Source organism: Bufo bufo, chromosome 3 (assembly GCF_905171765.1).
Source record: "Bufo bufo chromosome 3, aBufBuf1.1, whole genome shotgun sequence".
NCBI classification, from domain to species: domain Eukaryota; kingdom Metazoa; phylum Chordata; class Amphibia; order Anura; family Bufonidae; genus Bufo; species Bufo bufo.
The window spans coordinates 261,532,574-261,548,844 of record NC_053391.1 but is presented as its reverse complement, the minus strand read 5'-3'; the positions used below and the strand labels follow the sequence as shown (position 1 = coordinate 261,548,844).

The 16,271-nt window shown below is 42.8% G+C and overlaps 1 protein-coding gene across 1 annotated transcript in view; it reads right to left on the bottom strand.

Annotated features, from left to right (window-relative positions):
• The window catches only part of LOC120993735 (opticin-like), a 246,607-nt gene that overhangs the window by 218,443 nt on the left and 11,893 nt on the right, over nucleotides 1-16,271 (bottom strand). Inside the window, exon 4 of the mRNA XM_040422207.1 lies at nucleotides 1,869-2,027. Coding sequence (XP_040278141.1) covers nucleotides 1,869-2,027 — 159 coding nt within the window. The remainder of the gene's footprint in view (nucleotides 1-1,868; nucleotides 2,028-16,271) is intronic.

The window sequence follows — 16,271 nt, the reverse complement described above, 5'->3', positions numbered from 1 at the left end:
ACACTGATCACTTTTTTCCCTTTCACTAGTGATTGACAGGGGCGATCAAGGGGTGATCAAGGGGTTAATTGGGGTGATGGGGGGTGATCTGGGGGCTAAGTGTGGTGTTGGGTGTACTCACTGTGATGTCTGCTCCTCTGCTGGAACCAACCGACCAAAAGGACCAGCAGAGGAGCAGAGAAGCCATTTAACACCTTATATTTATAAATATAAGGTGTTAGATGGCTTGTATATTCGATTTTTTAAAAATCAGCAACCTGCCAGCAACGATCATTGGCTGGCAGGTTGCTGACGAAGTACTCCTTAAACTTTTGCCGGCCCGCGATGCGCATGCGCGGGCCGGCTTTGAGCGAAATCTCGCGTCTCGCGAGATGATGCGTATATGCGTGACTCTGCCTGCAGCTGCCGCCTCCGAAACGCGATCCTGCGTTAGGCGGTCCGGAGGTGGTTAAAGTGGATAAAGTCATCCACACCCCCTGCAAATCTATCAGGGAGAGCGACTTTAGGCTCCCCATAAATTTGACTTGCACCTGATGCCAGAGCATTCTGACACCGTGTGACCGAATTACGCAGATCCGCAACCTCTAGGGACAATCCCTGCGATCAACTAGCGCATCAATTGACTCCATCTCAAAACCGCTGAGCAATGGCAGTCAAAGTATTGGCGGGTTATAATGTCACGGCGGACAGGATACCAGATACACAGAAAAATAAACAAACAAGTGTCTAGGCGAGAAGCTGGGGATCAAGGTCACCTCCTGACAAATCCCTACCAGCTCTCCCTATACTTCTATGCCCACGTTCAGACCCTGAAGGTGGGAATAACGTGTCCTCATGCCTGGGCTGAAAATTCCCTAAAATCCCTAAGATGGTGAAAGGGGAATAGAGGCAGCCTGCTCCCTCAGAACCTGGAGGGGGCAGGCGTCTCTCTAACAGCCTAGACAGCCAACCACAAGAAAACAAAAACCAACTTATCTTTTCTGAGCAGGAACAGCAAATCCTTCCTTCCTTGCTTTCACAGAGCCAGACAGAAGCTATAAACCGCACAGGACACTGGGAGTGGGTGTAATTTAACTCAAACCAATGACCCCACCAGTGCACCTGAAGGGAGGCGGATCTAGCTCAACTCCAAAAAAAAACAAAAGGCTAGACACGTACTGCTAATCTGGCAGACCTCCGCACATAGCCTGAGCAGGGCATGACAGTTTTATTTGTAACTATCTGTAAAGTGTGGTTATTAGTGATAGTTAGTTTAGTAATGTGCGTGCAGCTAGTTTAGCGTAAGGCAAAGTATAGTGAAAGTATTTAAGTGTTATTAATATAAAGGTATAAATAGGCAGAGTCATCGGTAGACGGCTCCTCCTATTTATAAATATGAATTATTGATATTTGCATAAATATTGGTAATTAATATTCCCCCTTTACAGACACATACATGTAGTTCACCTGATTAAAACCTTTTTTTTTCTTTTGTTGATCTAAGGTTCTGTTCCCAAGTTAGGATACTTTCCGTGGTTAGACCCTCCCTGACTGCTTTGATTAAAAGGGACAGACAGTGGCAAAGCAATCAGAGAGGGGTTGGCCACCGAAAGGTGTTGAACTTGGGTGCAATGTGAGCAATGGTGACGTCCCCATTGTACCAAAGGCCTAATTTGCATATTAAGAAAATGTATCATAACTCACGAATAGAGGCTTGGATCAACAAAAGAAAAACAGTGTTTTTAAGCAGGTGAACCACAGCTATGTGTTTATGCAAAAAATATGATAGGAAGGTACCTGGAGACAGATTCCTTTTATATTACTTAGTTCATCTTAGTAAAAAAGCATATATGCAGGTGGAAATCTTTAAGAACAGTAAAATCACATACCAAGTCCTGCAAAGTTTTTGGATTGAATATCACTAATCTTGTTAAATCGGGCATACAAGTAGGTAGTCTCCTTTGGTAATGAAGGGAGAGTTGTCAGATCCACATCATCACAATAAACAGATGTACCAAGACATACACACACTAGGCAAGTTGGAAGACCTACAAGGAAAGGGAAAAGATAAGAATTTGCTAAATATACGATTAGGGCTACTTTCACACTAGCAAAAACTCTTCCGTTACTCTGATAATACAACCATCTGCATCCGTTATGAATGGATCCTGTTGTATTAATTTTAACATACCAAAGACGGATCCGTCATGAACTCAATTGAAAGTCAATGGGGGACGGAACAGTTTTCTATTGTCAGATTGTGTCCCCATTGACTTGCATTGTGGGTCATGACGGATCCGTTTTGCTCCGCATTCCAGGACGGGATGCTGCTCTCCGTTATGAGAACGGAATGCATTTTGGAGCATTCTGTTCATTTACGTTTTGTCCCCATTAACAATAAATAAGGACAAAACGTAATAATTTCTTTCCGGTATTAAGACCCTATGACGGATCTCAATACTGGAAAATAGAAACGCTAGTGTGAAAGTAGCCTAAATTCTAATATAAGATTATCAAAATAGTAACATATTAACATAGTTTATAAGGCTGAAAAAAGACATCTGTCCATCCAGTTCAGCCTGTTATCCTGCAAGATGACCTGTAAGTTGATCCAGAGGAAGGCAAAGAAAACCCCTGTGAGGGAGAAAAAAAATTCCTTCCCGTCTCCAATCAGGCAATCAGAATAACTCCCTGGATTAGCAACCCCTCTCTAGTAGCTATAGCCTGTAATATTATTACACTCCAGGAATACATCCAGACCCCTCTTGAACTCTTTTAGTGAACTCACCATCACTACCTCCTCAGGCAGAGGGTTCCATTGTCTCACTGCTCTTACCGTAAAGAATCCTCTTCTATGTTTGTGTACAAACCTTCTTTCCTCCAGACGCAGAGGATGTCCCCTCGTCACAGTCACAGTCCTGACCTCTAATATATTTAAACATAGTTATTAGATCTCCCCTGAGTCGTCTTTTTTCTAAAGTGAATAACCCTAATTTTGATAATCTCTCAGGGTGCTGTAGTCCATTCATTCCAGTTATTACTTTAGTTGTCCTTTCGCTGAATCCTCTCCAGCTCTGCTATGTCTGCCTTGTTCACAGGAGCCCAACACTGTACACAGTACTCCATGTGTGGTCTGACTAGTGATTTGTAAAGTGGTAGGACTATGTCTCATCACTGGCATCTATGCCCCTTTTGATGCAACCCATTATCTTATTGGCCGTGGCAGCAGCTGCCTGACACTGCTTCGTTTACTGTTCACTAAAATTCATCTAAAATTCCTAGGTCCTTTTCCATGTCAGTGTTGCCCAGTGTTTTACAATTTAGTATGTACTGGTGACTTGCATTATTCTTTCCTATGTACATAACCTTACATTTGTCAGTGTTAAACCTCATCTGCCACTTCTCTCCCCAAGCCTCCAATCTATCCAGATCCATCTGTAGCAGTATACTGTCCTCTTCCGTGTTAATTACTTTACACAATTTATTGTCATCTGCAAAAATTTATATTTTACTGCCAAGCCTTCTACAAGAGGATTAATAAATATATTGAAGAGAATAGGGCCGAATACTGACCCCTGTGGTACCCCGCTAGTGACAGTGACCCAATCTGAATGTGTACCATTAATAACCACCCTCTGTTTTCTATCACTGAGCCAGTTACCCACATACATTTTCACCCAGTCCAAGCATTCTCATTTTATATAATAATCGTTTATGTGGTACAGTATCAATTGCTTTGGAGAAGTCCAGATATACAACATCTAATGATTCGCAGCGGTCAAGTCTAGAACTTACCTCCTCATAGAAACTGATTAAATTAGTTTGACATGACCGATCCCTCATGAAGCCATGCTGATATGACATGATTTGCTTATTTTCATTGAGGTACTCCAAGATAGTATCTCTTAGAAAACCTTCAAACAGTTTACCCATGACCGATGTTAAACTTACCGACTTATAGTTTCTAGGCTCTGTTTTTGGATCCTTTTTGAATATTGGCACCACATTTGCTATGTGCCAATCCTGTGGAACACTTCTTGTCAGTATAGAGTCCTTAAATATCAGAAATAAGGGTCTGGCTATGACATTACTTAATTTGATTTGTCTATTTTTATCTTTTTAAGACGCTGCTGTACTTTTTCCTGGGTCAGACAGGGCACTTTAATGGGGAATTTATTTTTACATTCTGCATTTCATCTGATTGTTTATTTTCTTCAGTGAATACAGTGGAGAGAAAAATATCTAATAGCTTTGCTTTCTCCTCATTGCTCTCTGCTTTACTTATAGGAGCTAAATACCTATTCTTGCTGGAAGCTGATGCTGCCAATCGTTTTTTATTTTTTTTAAACATCGCCGCTACGCCACGCTGCTCCCTCCTGAAGTTTTCGCGCTTAGTATGTAAATACTGAGCATCGGAACAGGGAGGAGGAGACGCCAGGGTTTCTCAATTGGTGTCTCCTTCTCCCTTGCTGTGCCGCAATCCACTAACATTGGAGAGTGTAACAGCCAGGGAGGAAAAACCTCACTGGCTGTGATGCTCTCCAATGTGATTGGATCGCGGCACAGCCAGGGAGAAAGAGACGCCCATTGAGATACCCTTGAGTCTCCTCCTCCCTGTATACTGAGCGAGAGAACTTCTGGAGGGCGCAGAGGGTCATAGGGGCGATGTTTTAAAAAAAACTGGGTGGCAGCATCAGCGGGGGGTACCCCGCAAGTACAGGTATGTAGCTTCTATAAGTAAAACAGATGAAAGGTCCTCTTTAATCTCTCTATCTAGTTTGGCTGCTTTTATTTGTCTTTTACATATTCTATTTTTTTCCTTTAATTCCTTTACATTTCTATTTTTTAGGACTTTGTCCCAGTTAGTTAGGCCTATGGCCTCTCTTAGTTGGCTAAATGTAGCTTTTTTGAGGTTTGGTATTTTTGTTCCTCCCTGAAGAAACATTCTTCTGAATGACAATTGGAAGGTTATTACTTTATGGTCACTATTTCCCAGGTGTCCCCCAACTTGCACATCTTGTGTTCTGTCAGGTCTATTGGTTAATACTAAGTCCAGTGTGGCCGTCACTCTAGTCGGGTCCTGAACCAGTTGGGAAAGGTAATTGTCTTTGGTTATTGCCAAGAACCTGTTTGCTTCATGAGATGTACAGGTATCAGTTTCCCAGTCTATATCTGGGTAGCTGAAGTCCCCCATAACCACGACCTCATTATGATTTGCCATCTATTTAGTTTAGAAGTAGATTTTCTGTGTACTCTGGTATATTAGGTGGCTTATAATAAACTCCTATTAGTATTTTATTATTGTTTTTTCCTCCATGTATTTCTACCCACAGTGACTCCACATGTGCATGTCCCTCACTTATATCTTCCCAGAGTGTGGGCTTTAGACAGGACTTTACATAAAGGCAAACTGCTCCCCCTCTCCAGTTTTGATGATCCTTTCTAAACAGACTGTATCCCTGTACGTTAACCGCCCAGTCATGGCTTTTATGCATGTCTCATTTATTCCCTCTATGTCATAGACCTCCTCACACATCACTAATTCCAGTTCACCAGTTTTATTAGTCAGGCTTCTGGCATTAGTGTACATACAATTAAGAGGTGTATGTATATTTTTTACCCTAAACCTTTCCTTCTGAACTGTTCTTGTCCCTCTTTCCATTCCTCCCCCAGTTCCATTACCTTGCCCCAGGTTTTGTCACGATCCCTCCCATGACAGAGGTTAGAAGATCTGAGAGACTTGCATCATGTGAGGTTATCTGACAGCCTCTCGGTTTTCACTTTGCATTGTTGTTGTTGGTATGACCACACCTCTTGTTTCAGGGGTAGCATGTGGTCATTACTTTTCCTCTATTTAGTCTGGACTCACACTTCTTACCATGCGGTTGATATTATCTGCCTGGAGTCAGAAGAGCTGGTGTGTTGTCCTCTTCTGAGTTCCTGCGCATTCCTGTATTTTGGTTAAATTAATATAAATTTTAGTTGCATCACTACCGTGCACTCTTTTATTTACTGATTGAGCTTCCGTGTTGTTTCCTGTCGAGGAGCGGGGACACCCTCCTGTAAATGCCTTTGGGGAGGCTATTGGAAAAACCAATTACCGGTAAGAGTAATTAACTCTTTTTAGAACTGATTTATGTGTGCGTGGATGGGGAAAAAGTCACAAATCCCCTTTGAGACCGAATCTGCGATAGATATATGCCAAAAAGTGGCATATATCTATTCATAAATGACCCCCTATGTTTTCACTTTCTCATTATGGGGTATTGGGTGCAACATGATGGGGAAAAAGTTGATTTATTTTTTAATTTAGCAGAAGGCTGGGAACATAACAAAATGTTATGGAGGGAGGAAAAGGTGCAAATAGAGACCTGTCAGGGAGACTACTGGTTCTTTCATCTGGGAAGGAACCAGTAGTCTCAGACCCTGTCACTATGCCTAGGGCTTTTCAGAGTTTCTAGGGTCTAGGTATCCAGTGTTCAAATATTCCCACCTTCAGGGTCTATTCATACTGACAGGAGTCAGGGCTAGGTATAGGGGTTCCTAGGTGGTGACCTTTTCCTTTCCCTAGCTGTGAGGCCTAGTTTTGGGTCATTTTCCTTCTGTAGTCATTCTGGTGTTCCTTCCCTCCCCCTACATTGTGACATTATCAACCTCCACAAAAAAACGCCATTTTGTTTGTGTCAGTGCAGCGATGGATACTATTTCTGCACTGGTCGAACAACTGGAGGGACTGTCTTTGGGGGTAGCTGACGTCCGCACGACCGTCTCACAGATCCAGAGACCACAGGCGGCTGGTTCCGGCAGCGGGAACCAGGCCTGCCCTGAACCTAGGGTCGCTCTCCCGGACAGATTTTCCGGGGAAGTGACAACTTTATTCGGTTCAGGGAGTCGTGCAAATGATATTTTAGACTACGTCCTTACTCTTCTGGGGACGAGAGTCAAAGAGTGGGTATAATCATTTTGTTACTTAAAGGTAACACTCAATCTTGGGCTTTTTTGTCAGTTGATAAATTTTTCAGAGCTCTAGGTCTTATCTACGATGACCCAAGTCAGATCTCCCTGGCTGAGACTAAGTTGCGTGGCTTACGGCAAGGAGAGTGTTCTGCGGAGACCTATTGCTCTGAATTTAGTAGATGAGCTATGGATACAAAGTGGAATGATCTAGCTCTCCGTTGTCAATTTTGTCAAGGGTTATCCGAAAGCCTGAAGGACGCTTTGGATTTTCACAAATATCCTTAGTCGTTGGAAGCGGCCATGTCCCTTGCTGTACGTATACCTATTCATATGCATGGATTGACAACAAGTGCATTAGACAAAAATATAGCGGTGTTTGCTATTGATTCCGCTCCTCTCACACAGAAATGTTTATCATAAATTGTGCAGGACATCCGTTTAAAGATGGGTGATTTTCATTAAAAATACATTTAGTATTTTGTGCTGGAGGGTCTGCCTGCTCCCTTGGTGTTAGGGTTACCATGGTTAAGCAAACATAACCCTACCATCGATTGGCAAACGAGATATATTCTTGATTGGAGTGATTATTGTATAGACAACTGTCTTAGAACTTCACTTTCTGTGGTAGCCACTAAAGTTATGCCTTCGTTTATTTCTAATTTTTCTGATGTATTCTCTGAAAAGGGAAACCAGGAGTTACCTCCACATCGGGAGTATGATTGCCCGATCAACCTTGCTCCCGGAGCTAGGTTGCTCAAGTCTTAGTTGTATAATCTTTCTGAACCCGAAAGAGCAGCCATGCGAGAATATATCACCGAGAGTTTGGCTAAAGGTCATATTAGACCATCCAAATCCCCAGTGGATGCAGGGTTCTTCTTTGTTAAGAAAAAGGACGGAACTCAGGCCATGTTTGGACTTCCGTGAGATTAACCGGATTACTGTCCGTGATCCTTATCTCCTTCCTTTGATCCCAGATTTGTTCAATCAGATTGTTGGTTCCAAGGTGTTCTCGAAGTTGGATTTGAGGGGGGCATATAATCTGATAGGGATCAAGGAGGGGGATGAATGGAAGATGGCCTTTAATACCCCTGAGGGTCATTTTGAAAATATGGTCATGCCTTTTGGGTTAATCAATGCTCCTGCAGTTTTTCAACATTTCATCAATTACATCTTTCATCATCTGGTAGGCAGGTTTGTTGTGGTGTATCTGGATGATATTCTCATTTATTCTCCTAACATGGAGACGCATCGGGATCACGTGAGACAGGTGTTGCAGATCCTAAGAGAGAATAAACTGTATGCTAAGATGGAGAAGTGTGCATTTGCAGTTCCGGAAGTGCAATTCCTGGGCTACCAACTCTCATCTTCAGGTTTTCGTATAGATCCTAAAAAGATCCGTGCAGTGTTCTGGGATCGACCCGCTTATGCGATTTTTGGAGTTCACCAACTACTACCGTAAATTTATTTTGAAATACTTGACGATTGTTAAACCTTTAACGGACATGACTAGGATAGGTTCGGATGTCTCAGTATGGTCGGATGAGGCATTACAAGCCTTTTCAGCTGTGAAGGAATGTTTTGCTTCTGCTCCTATACTGATGCAACCTGATGTGTCACAGCCTTTAATTGTGGAAGTTGACGCATCAGAGGTAGGGGTAGGAGCAGTCTTGTCAAACCTGAAAAACCTTCAGCTCATATTTGCAGCCAAGAAATAATTACTAGAAGTGCAAAAATAGTCCCACAACATGGACAGTGACATACCAGATGTATTATTCAAATTTGCGATCTTCATTTATAATTTTTCTCAATGCGATATATATCGGCAATATAATTTTCGCGTACGCGCATGCATAAATGCACTATATAGTACACAAATGCACTATAAAGAAAGTATATTGGTATATAACACCCCGCTTCAATCAGTTTTTTTGGGGGGCGACTGGTATATCACACCAGTAGAAATTATTTATCCCAATAACGCTTGTCCCTCTATATACCTGCAGTATCGCAGCAGAACCGCACACAACTGCCACACAATACAAATGCACTATAATATACTTTCTAACATAGAAAGTATATTATAACATTGTACAAGGAAGGCAATCCATTAGAATATACATAAAGATAAAACGTAACCTTTAATAATTTTACTATGAGGGACCATTCACACGTCCATAAGTGTTTTGCGGATCCGCAAAACACGGACACCGGCAATGTGCATTCCGCAATTTGTGGACCGCACATGACCGGCACAATAATAGAAAATGCCTAATCTTGTCTGCAATTGTGGTCAAGAATAGGACATGTTCTATTTTTTTGCAGAAACGGAAGCACAGATGCGGAAGTGCGGATCCGCAAATGCGAATGCGGATCCGTAAATGCGGATGCGGACAGCACATTCCGGCCCCATTGAACATGAATAGGTCTGCACCCGTTGCGCAAAATTGCGGAACGGATGCGGACCCATTTTGCGGACGTGTGAATGGAAAAGATATCCCTCAAAATGAAAATAAATTAAATTATTAAAGTTAAAGGGATTCTGCGCTTTGTTTTAACTGATGATCTATCCTCTGAATAGATCATCAGCATCTGATCGGCGGGGATCTGACACCCGGGACCCCCGCCGATCAGCTGTTTGAGAAGGCAGCGGCACTCCAGCAGCGGTGCGGCCTTCTCACTGTTTACCGCTGGTTCAGTGACGTCATGACTAGTATCAACTAGCGTGGGCGGGGCTAAGCTCCATTCAAGTGAATAGAGCTTAGCCCCGTCCACGCTAGTTGATACTAGTCGTGACGTCACTGGGCCAGCGGTAAACAGCGAGAAGGCCGCGGCGCTGCTTAAACCCCGCTGCCTTCTCAAACAGCTGATCAGATGCCAGAGGATATATCATCAGTTAAAACAAAGCGCAGAACCCCTTTAAGCATAAAGCATAGATGTGGTAGGCAATAACAAGTGCTCGGCGGCACCAAATCAGAAACCATATGTCCTACCACAACCCGGGGGGTTCCAGTGCACATCCATGAATCCCGGAGGGAAAGCAAAAACCATCTATCCCTGGGCTGGATGATGATGTGGTATTGAAGGACAGGGTGGGCAAAGAACTGTCTCTGATATTGCTCTACAGGGGGGTGCTATTCTGGCCCTGATAGCCTAACCACAGACCACTCGCCCTGATAAGAGCGACCCCGTCCGGAACCTTACCCTATATAAAAATGGCCCTAGTAAGCCCCTAGCCCCTAGGCCCCTGACTTTCAGGTAATCACTTTATAGATCTATGTGTTTTTGACTCATTATAAAAGTATAAGTATATCGCACCCCTCTGTGTAACACACATATAGATAGCACACCTATACTAGTCCTTAAAACGACTTTTGTGGCCCTATTAGCTAGCATTTGGTGTCCCTAACAGCCTTTCTCTGCTCCACACAGCAACCTCTCCCGACGCTGGTAAAACACTGAATGTAAAATGGCGGCCAGATCAGGTTTATTTATAAGGTAGGGGGTATGTCCATGTGCTGAAATGTCTCAATTGGCTGTCCAGTACCACCAGATGGATGTGTCATGGGTCAAAGTTCTTCATAATCTAAAAGAATATGGCGGGTGGGAATTTCTCCATATGTTCGCATGTTCGGCGAATCACGAACACGCAAAGTTTGACGCGAACCGCAAAGCCATCTCTATATATCACACCCCTGCCTCAATCAGATTTTTTGGGGGGCAACTGGTATATCACACCAGTTGCAATTAGTTATTCCAATGGTGTTTGTCCCTCTGTATAGCTGCGGTATCTGAGCAGAACAGCACACAAATGCTGCACAATACAAATACACTATATAGAAATTATATTATAAGTATATCGCACCCCTGCCTCAATCAGATTTTTTGGGGGGCAACTGGTATATCACACCAGTTGCAATTAGTTGTTCCAATGGAGTTTGTCTCTCTGTATAGCTGCGATATCTCAGCAGAGCCGCACACAAATGATGCACTATACAAATGCACTATATAGAAATTATATTATAGGTATATCAAATCCCTCCCTTAATTAGATTTTTTTAGGGGCAACTGTTATATCACACCAGTTGCAATTAGTTGTTCCAATGACGTTTGCCCCTCTATATAACTGCGGTATCTCAGCAGAACCGCACACAACTGCTGCACAATACAAATGCACTATAATATACTTTCTATGTTAGAAAGTATATTATTAGTATATTACACCCCTCAGTATGTCACACCTAGCAATAGCACACCTATACCAGTCCTTAAAAGGACTTTTATGGCCCTATTAGCTAGCTTTTGGTGTCTCTATACTCTCAGCCTGTCCTTGCTCCACACAGCAACCTCTCCCTACACTGGCAAAAAACAGAATGTAAAATGGCGGCCAGATCGGGTTTATTTATAGGGTAGGGGGTTTGTCCATGTGCTGAAATGTCTCAATTGGCTATCCTGTCCCACCTGATGGATGTGTCATGGGTCAAAGTTATCCACAATGCAACGAATATGGCGCCGGCGGACATCGCCATATGTTCGCCTGATGGGCGAACAGCGAACGAGCAAAGTTCGCCGCCATATGACCGCCGGGCGAACTGCAAGTCCATCTCTAGCCATGAGGCCTAGTTTCGGGTCATTTTCCTTCTGTTGTCAGTCTGGTGTTCCTCCCCTCCCCCTACATTGTGACAGGTCTATATTTGCCTCCTATAATGAAAGGAGTATTACTTTTACTTTTTTCACATTTTGTTATGTTCCAGCTTTCTGCTAAATTTAAAAATAAATCAACTTTTTCCCCATCATGCTGCACCCAATACCCCATAATGAGAAAGTGAAAACATAGGGGTCATTTATGAATAGATATTTCGGCATATATCTATTGCACATTCGGTCTCAAAGGGGATTTGCGGCTGAATCAGCGACTTTTTCCCCATCCACACACACATACACCAGTTCTAAAAAGAGTTAATTACTCTCACGGTAATAGTTTTTTCCAATAGCCTCCCCAACGGCACTTGCAGGAGGGTGTCCCCGCTCCTGGACAGGAAACAACACGGAAGCTCAAGCTTTAAAGGGCTTCTGTCAGCCCACTAAACCGTTTTTTTTTTTTTTTGCTTAATAATAACCCCTACACTGCGATTTATCCATACATAAGTAAAATAAGAATTTTGGTTCAGTAGAATTTGCTAAAACCCTATTTTTATAATATGTAAATTACCTTGCTACCAGCAAGTAGGGCGGCTACTTGCTGGTAGCAGCCGCATCCTCCGATGGTAATTACGCCCCCTCTGCTTGTTGATTGACAGGGCCAGCGGACGGGATCTTTCTCCGCTGGCCCTGCCTGTTTTGATTCAATATCTGGCGCCTGCGCCGCGGCCGTACCTATCTTCAATCGGCGCAGGCGCACTGAGAGGCGTCCACTCACTCGGCCGCTTCATCCTCAATGCGCCTGCGCCGATGACGTCACATCTACACCCGGCGCAGGCGCATTGAGGATGAAGCGGCCGAGTGAGTGGCCGCCTCTCAGTGCGCCTGCGCCGATTGAAGATAGGTACGGCCGCGGCGCAGGCGCCAGATATTGAATCAAAACAGACAGGGCCAGCGGAGAAAGATCCCGTCCGCTGGCCCTGTCAATCAACAAGCAGAGGGGGCGTCATTACCATCGGAGGATGCGGCTGCTACCAGCAAGTAGCCGCCCTACTTGCTGGTAGCAAGGTAATTTACATATTATAAAAATAGGGTTTTAGTAAATTCTACTGAACCAAAATTCTTATTTTACTTATGTATGGATAAATCGCAGTGTAGGGGTTATTATTAAGCAAAAAAAAAAAAAACGGTTTAGTGGGCTGACAGAAGCCCTTTAAAAGGGCTTCCTCCCCTTGCCTAAATCAGTAAATATCAGAGTACACGGTAGTGATGCAAGAAAAATGTATATTAATTTAACCAAAATACAGGAACTAACACGTAACCAAGGAAACCAATAATTAATAGTGGGAAAACACCCAGTGCTGTTGGGGATGCCATTGGAAAAACCAATTGCCGGTAATAGTAATTAATCGCGATGAGCGGCAGGGACAATATTCAAATTTGCAATATTTTGCAAATATTAGGTAGAATATTCATCATATATTCTCGAATTCGCTAATTTTTTGATCACGAAAAATCGGCAACAGTAATATTCGTGCAATGCATGCAAAATACAGGCGTGGGTCTGTCACCATAGCTACATTTTTCAAGCTGCTAAAAGTTTCCTGAGACAGGAGGAAATGGTTGGCACGGCAGAACATTACAATAGCTTTATATGCAGATAGAGTGCTCTAATTATATATTCAGGATTGCGAAATCGGCACGAATGATGCGAATATTTTGGCGCAATACATGCAAATTCACATTTTAACAGGTCTGACTACTGTTAGATTGGTGCACTAAGTATTGTTGTGAACTTGTGACATCACAGCACTATGTATGTATGTATGTATGTAGCATACATACATACATACAACACTATGTATGTAGCATGTATATATGGACAACAGAACTTATCAGCTACACTATATCACTATCTAACCTACACTGACTATTTTCCACTAACTATCTGTATTATATATATGAACTATCTAATGTAATGACACAGGAAAGCAGAGAGCACAGCAATAACACTGCTGTCTCTCTCAGATCTGCCAAATGCTGCATACAAGGTCTGCTGGTGAGGTTCTTATATAGTAAGGGGTAGGCAACTTTCTTATTGGTTTCTACAGATGTTGCTAAGCTCAGACAAAGACATTGCAGCCTTCTCATTGGCCCACATGCAAGAAGGAAGGTTACAGCTGAAAAAAAAATCTATAACTATATTCTAAATATTCGCAAATTCTCAAAGTGCTGATATTCGCGATTAATCTTCGCTATTCGAATATTCGCGCCCAACACTAGTAATTAACTTTTCTCCCCGATGCCTCCCCAACGGCACTGACAGGTAGAAACGGCCTTGCGGTTGCCCAGCGGACGTTTCGCAGCAAACTTTGCTCGTTCGCGGTTCGCCGAATGGGTGAACATATGGCGATGTCCGCCGGCGCCATATCCTTTTACATTGTGAAGAACTTTGACCCATGACACATCCATCAGATGGTACAGGACAGAAAACTAAGATGTTTCAGCACATGGACAAACCCCTTACCTTATAAATAAACCCGATCTGGCCGCCATTTTACATTCAGTCTTTTGCCAGTGTAGGGAGAGGTTGCTGTGTGGAGCAGGGACAGACTGTAAGAGACACCAAACGCTAGCTAATAGGGCCACAAAAGTCCTTTTAAGAACTGGTATAGGTGTGTTATCGATAGGTGTGACTTACTGAGGGGTGTGATATACTTATAATATACTTTCTAACATAGAAAGTATATTATATTGCATTTGTATTGTGCAGCCGTTGTGTACGTTTCTGCTGCGATACTGCAGCTATACAGAGGGGCAAACGCTCTTGGAACAAATAATTTCAAGTGGTGTGCTATACTAGTTTTCCCCCTAAAAAAACTGATTGAAGCAGGGGTGTGATATACCAATAATATACTTTCTATATTGTGCATTTGGGTAGTGCAGCATTTGTTTGCAGTTCTGCTGCGTTACTGCAGCTACACAGAGTGACATACGCTATTGGAACAAATCATTTCTACTGATGTGATATACCAGTTGCCCCCCAAAAAATCTAATGAGGCAGAGGTGTGATATACCAATAATATACTTTCTATATAGTGCATTTAGGTAGCGCAGCATTTGTTTGCGGTTCTGCTGCGTTACCGCAGCTACACAGAGTGACAAAGCTATTGGAACAAATAATTTCAACTGATGTGATTTACCAGTTGCCCCCCAAAAAAACTGATTGAGGCAGGGGTGTGATATACTTTCTTCCACAAATACTGCTCTTCTTTAGGGACTTTGTCACAGGTTCATTTTGAAAATGACAGGCAGAGGAAAATGCAGGCCATTCCACAGGGGTGGTAGGGGTCGGGCAGGAACACCAGGCCGGAGCCTAAGTGGGAAGTTGCACAAGGTGTGTGCGATTACGTCAAAGGACGCACCAGAGTTGGTTGAGTGGCTCACTCAGCCTTCAGCTTCTGCACCCTCCTCATCCTCTCTATCTGCACCCTCTTCACTCTCTGCTGTGTGCACCCCCAAATACACCACCACCATATCCCCTCCGCTCGAGTCAGAGGAATTATTTTCCCATCCACTACAAGACCTTACCAATGCGCAGCCATTCTAATCGGATCAGGAAGAGGAGGTATCAACGGTCACCACCCAGCAGTCTGACGAAAGTACCCAGATAAGCCCAAGGAGGGTGGTCCCCACTGTTGCTGCCTACTCTGAGATCTCTAATGTCAGTGGTGGTGAATAGTGTTGATCACGAATATTTAAATTGCAAATTTTTATCTCGAATATCGTCACTTTGAGAATTCGAGAATATTTAGAATATAGTGATATATATTCGTAATTTCGAATATTCGAGATTTTTTTTTAATCAGTACACATGATCCCTCCCTGTTTCTAGCTTGTGGGCCAATGAGAAGGCTGCAATATCTTTGACTTTAGGAATAGTGTTGATTGCGAATTTTCGTAATGCAAATTTTCGTAATGAGAATCAATGAGATCGTGAAAACTCAGATCCGATGGTATAGTCTAACCCCCAGGCATTCCTATGGTGATGGGGACTCTTGTCGGGGAGGAGTATGCCAAAGTGGAACAACTGTACAGATTTTAAAAAAAAATACGAATATTCTAAAAACCGAATATATTAGTTTTTTAGAATATTCGTAATATTCAAAAACAAGAATATATAGCAACGAGTAAGCAATTTAACCAGGGAGGAATCATGACTACAGATGGAAAAAAATACGAATATTTTAAAAAACAAATATATTCGATATAGTGCTATATGTTCGTTTTTCGAATATTCGTAATATTCTAAAACAAGAATATATAACAATATAGCGAATATTCGAAAAAACGAATGTAGAACAATTGAGCTAATATAGTGCTATAATGTGTTATTTAATAGTTGTAATTTTTTTCCAATCTGAACTTCAGATGAGAAAAAAATTACAACTATTAGGCCCCTTTCACACGAGTGAGATTTCCGCTCGGGTGCAATGCGTGAGGTGAACGCATTGAACCCGCACTGAATCTGGACCCATTCATTTCTATGGGACTGTGCACACGAGCGGTGATTTTCACGCATCACTTGTGCGTTGCGTGAAAATCGCAGCATGCTCTATATTGTGCGTTTATCACGCAACGCAGGCCCCATAGAAATGAATAGGGCTGCGTGAAAATCGCAAGCATCCACAAGCAAG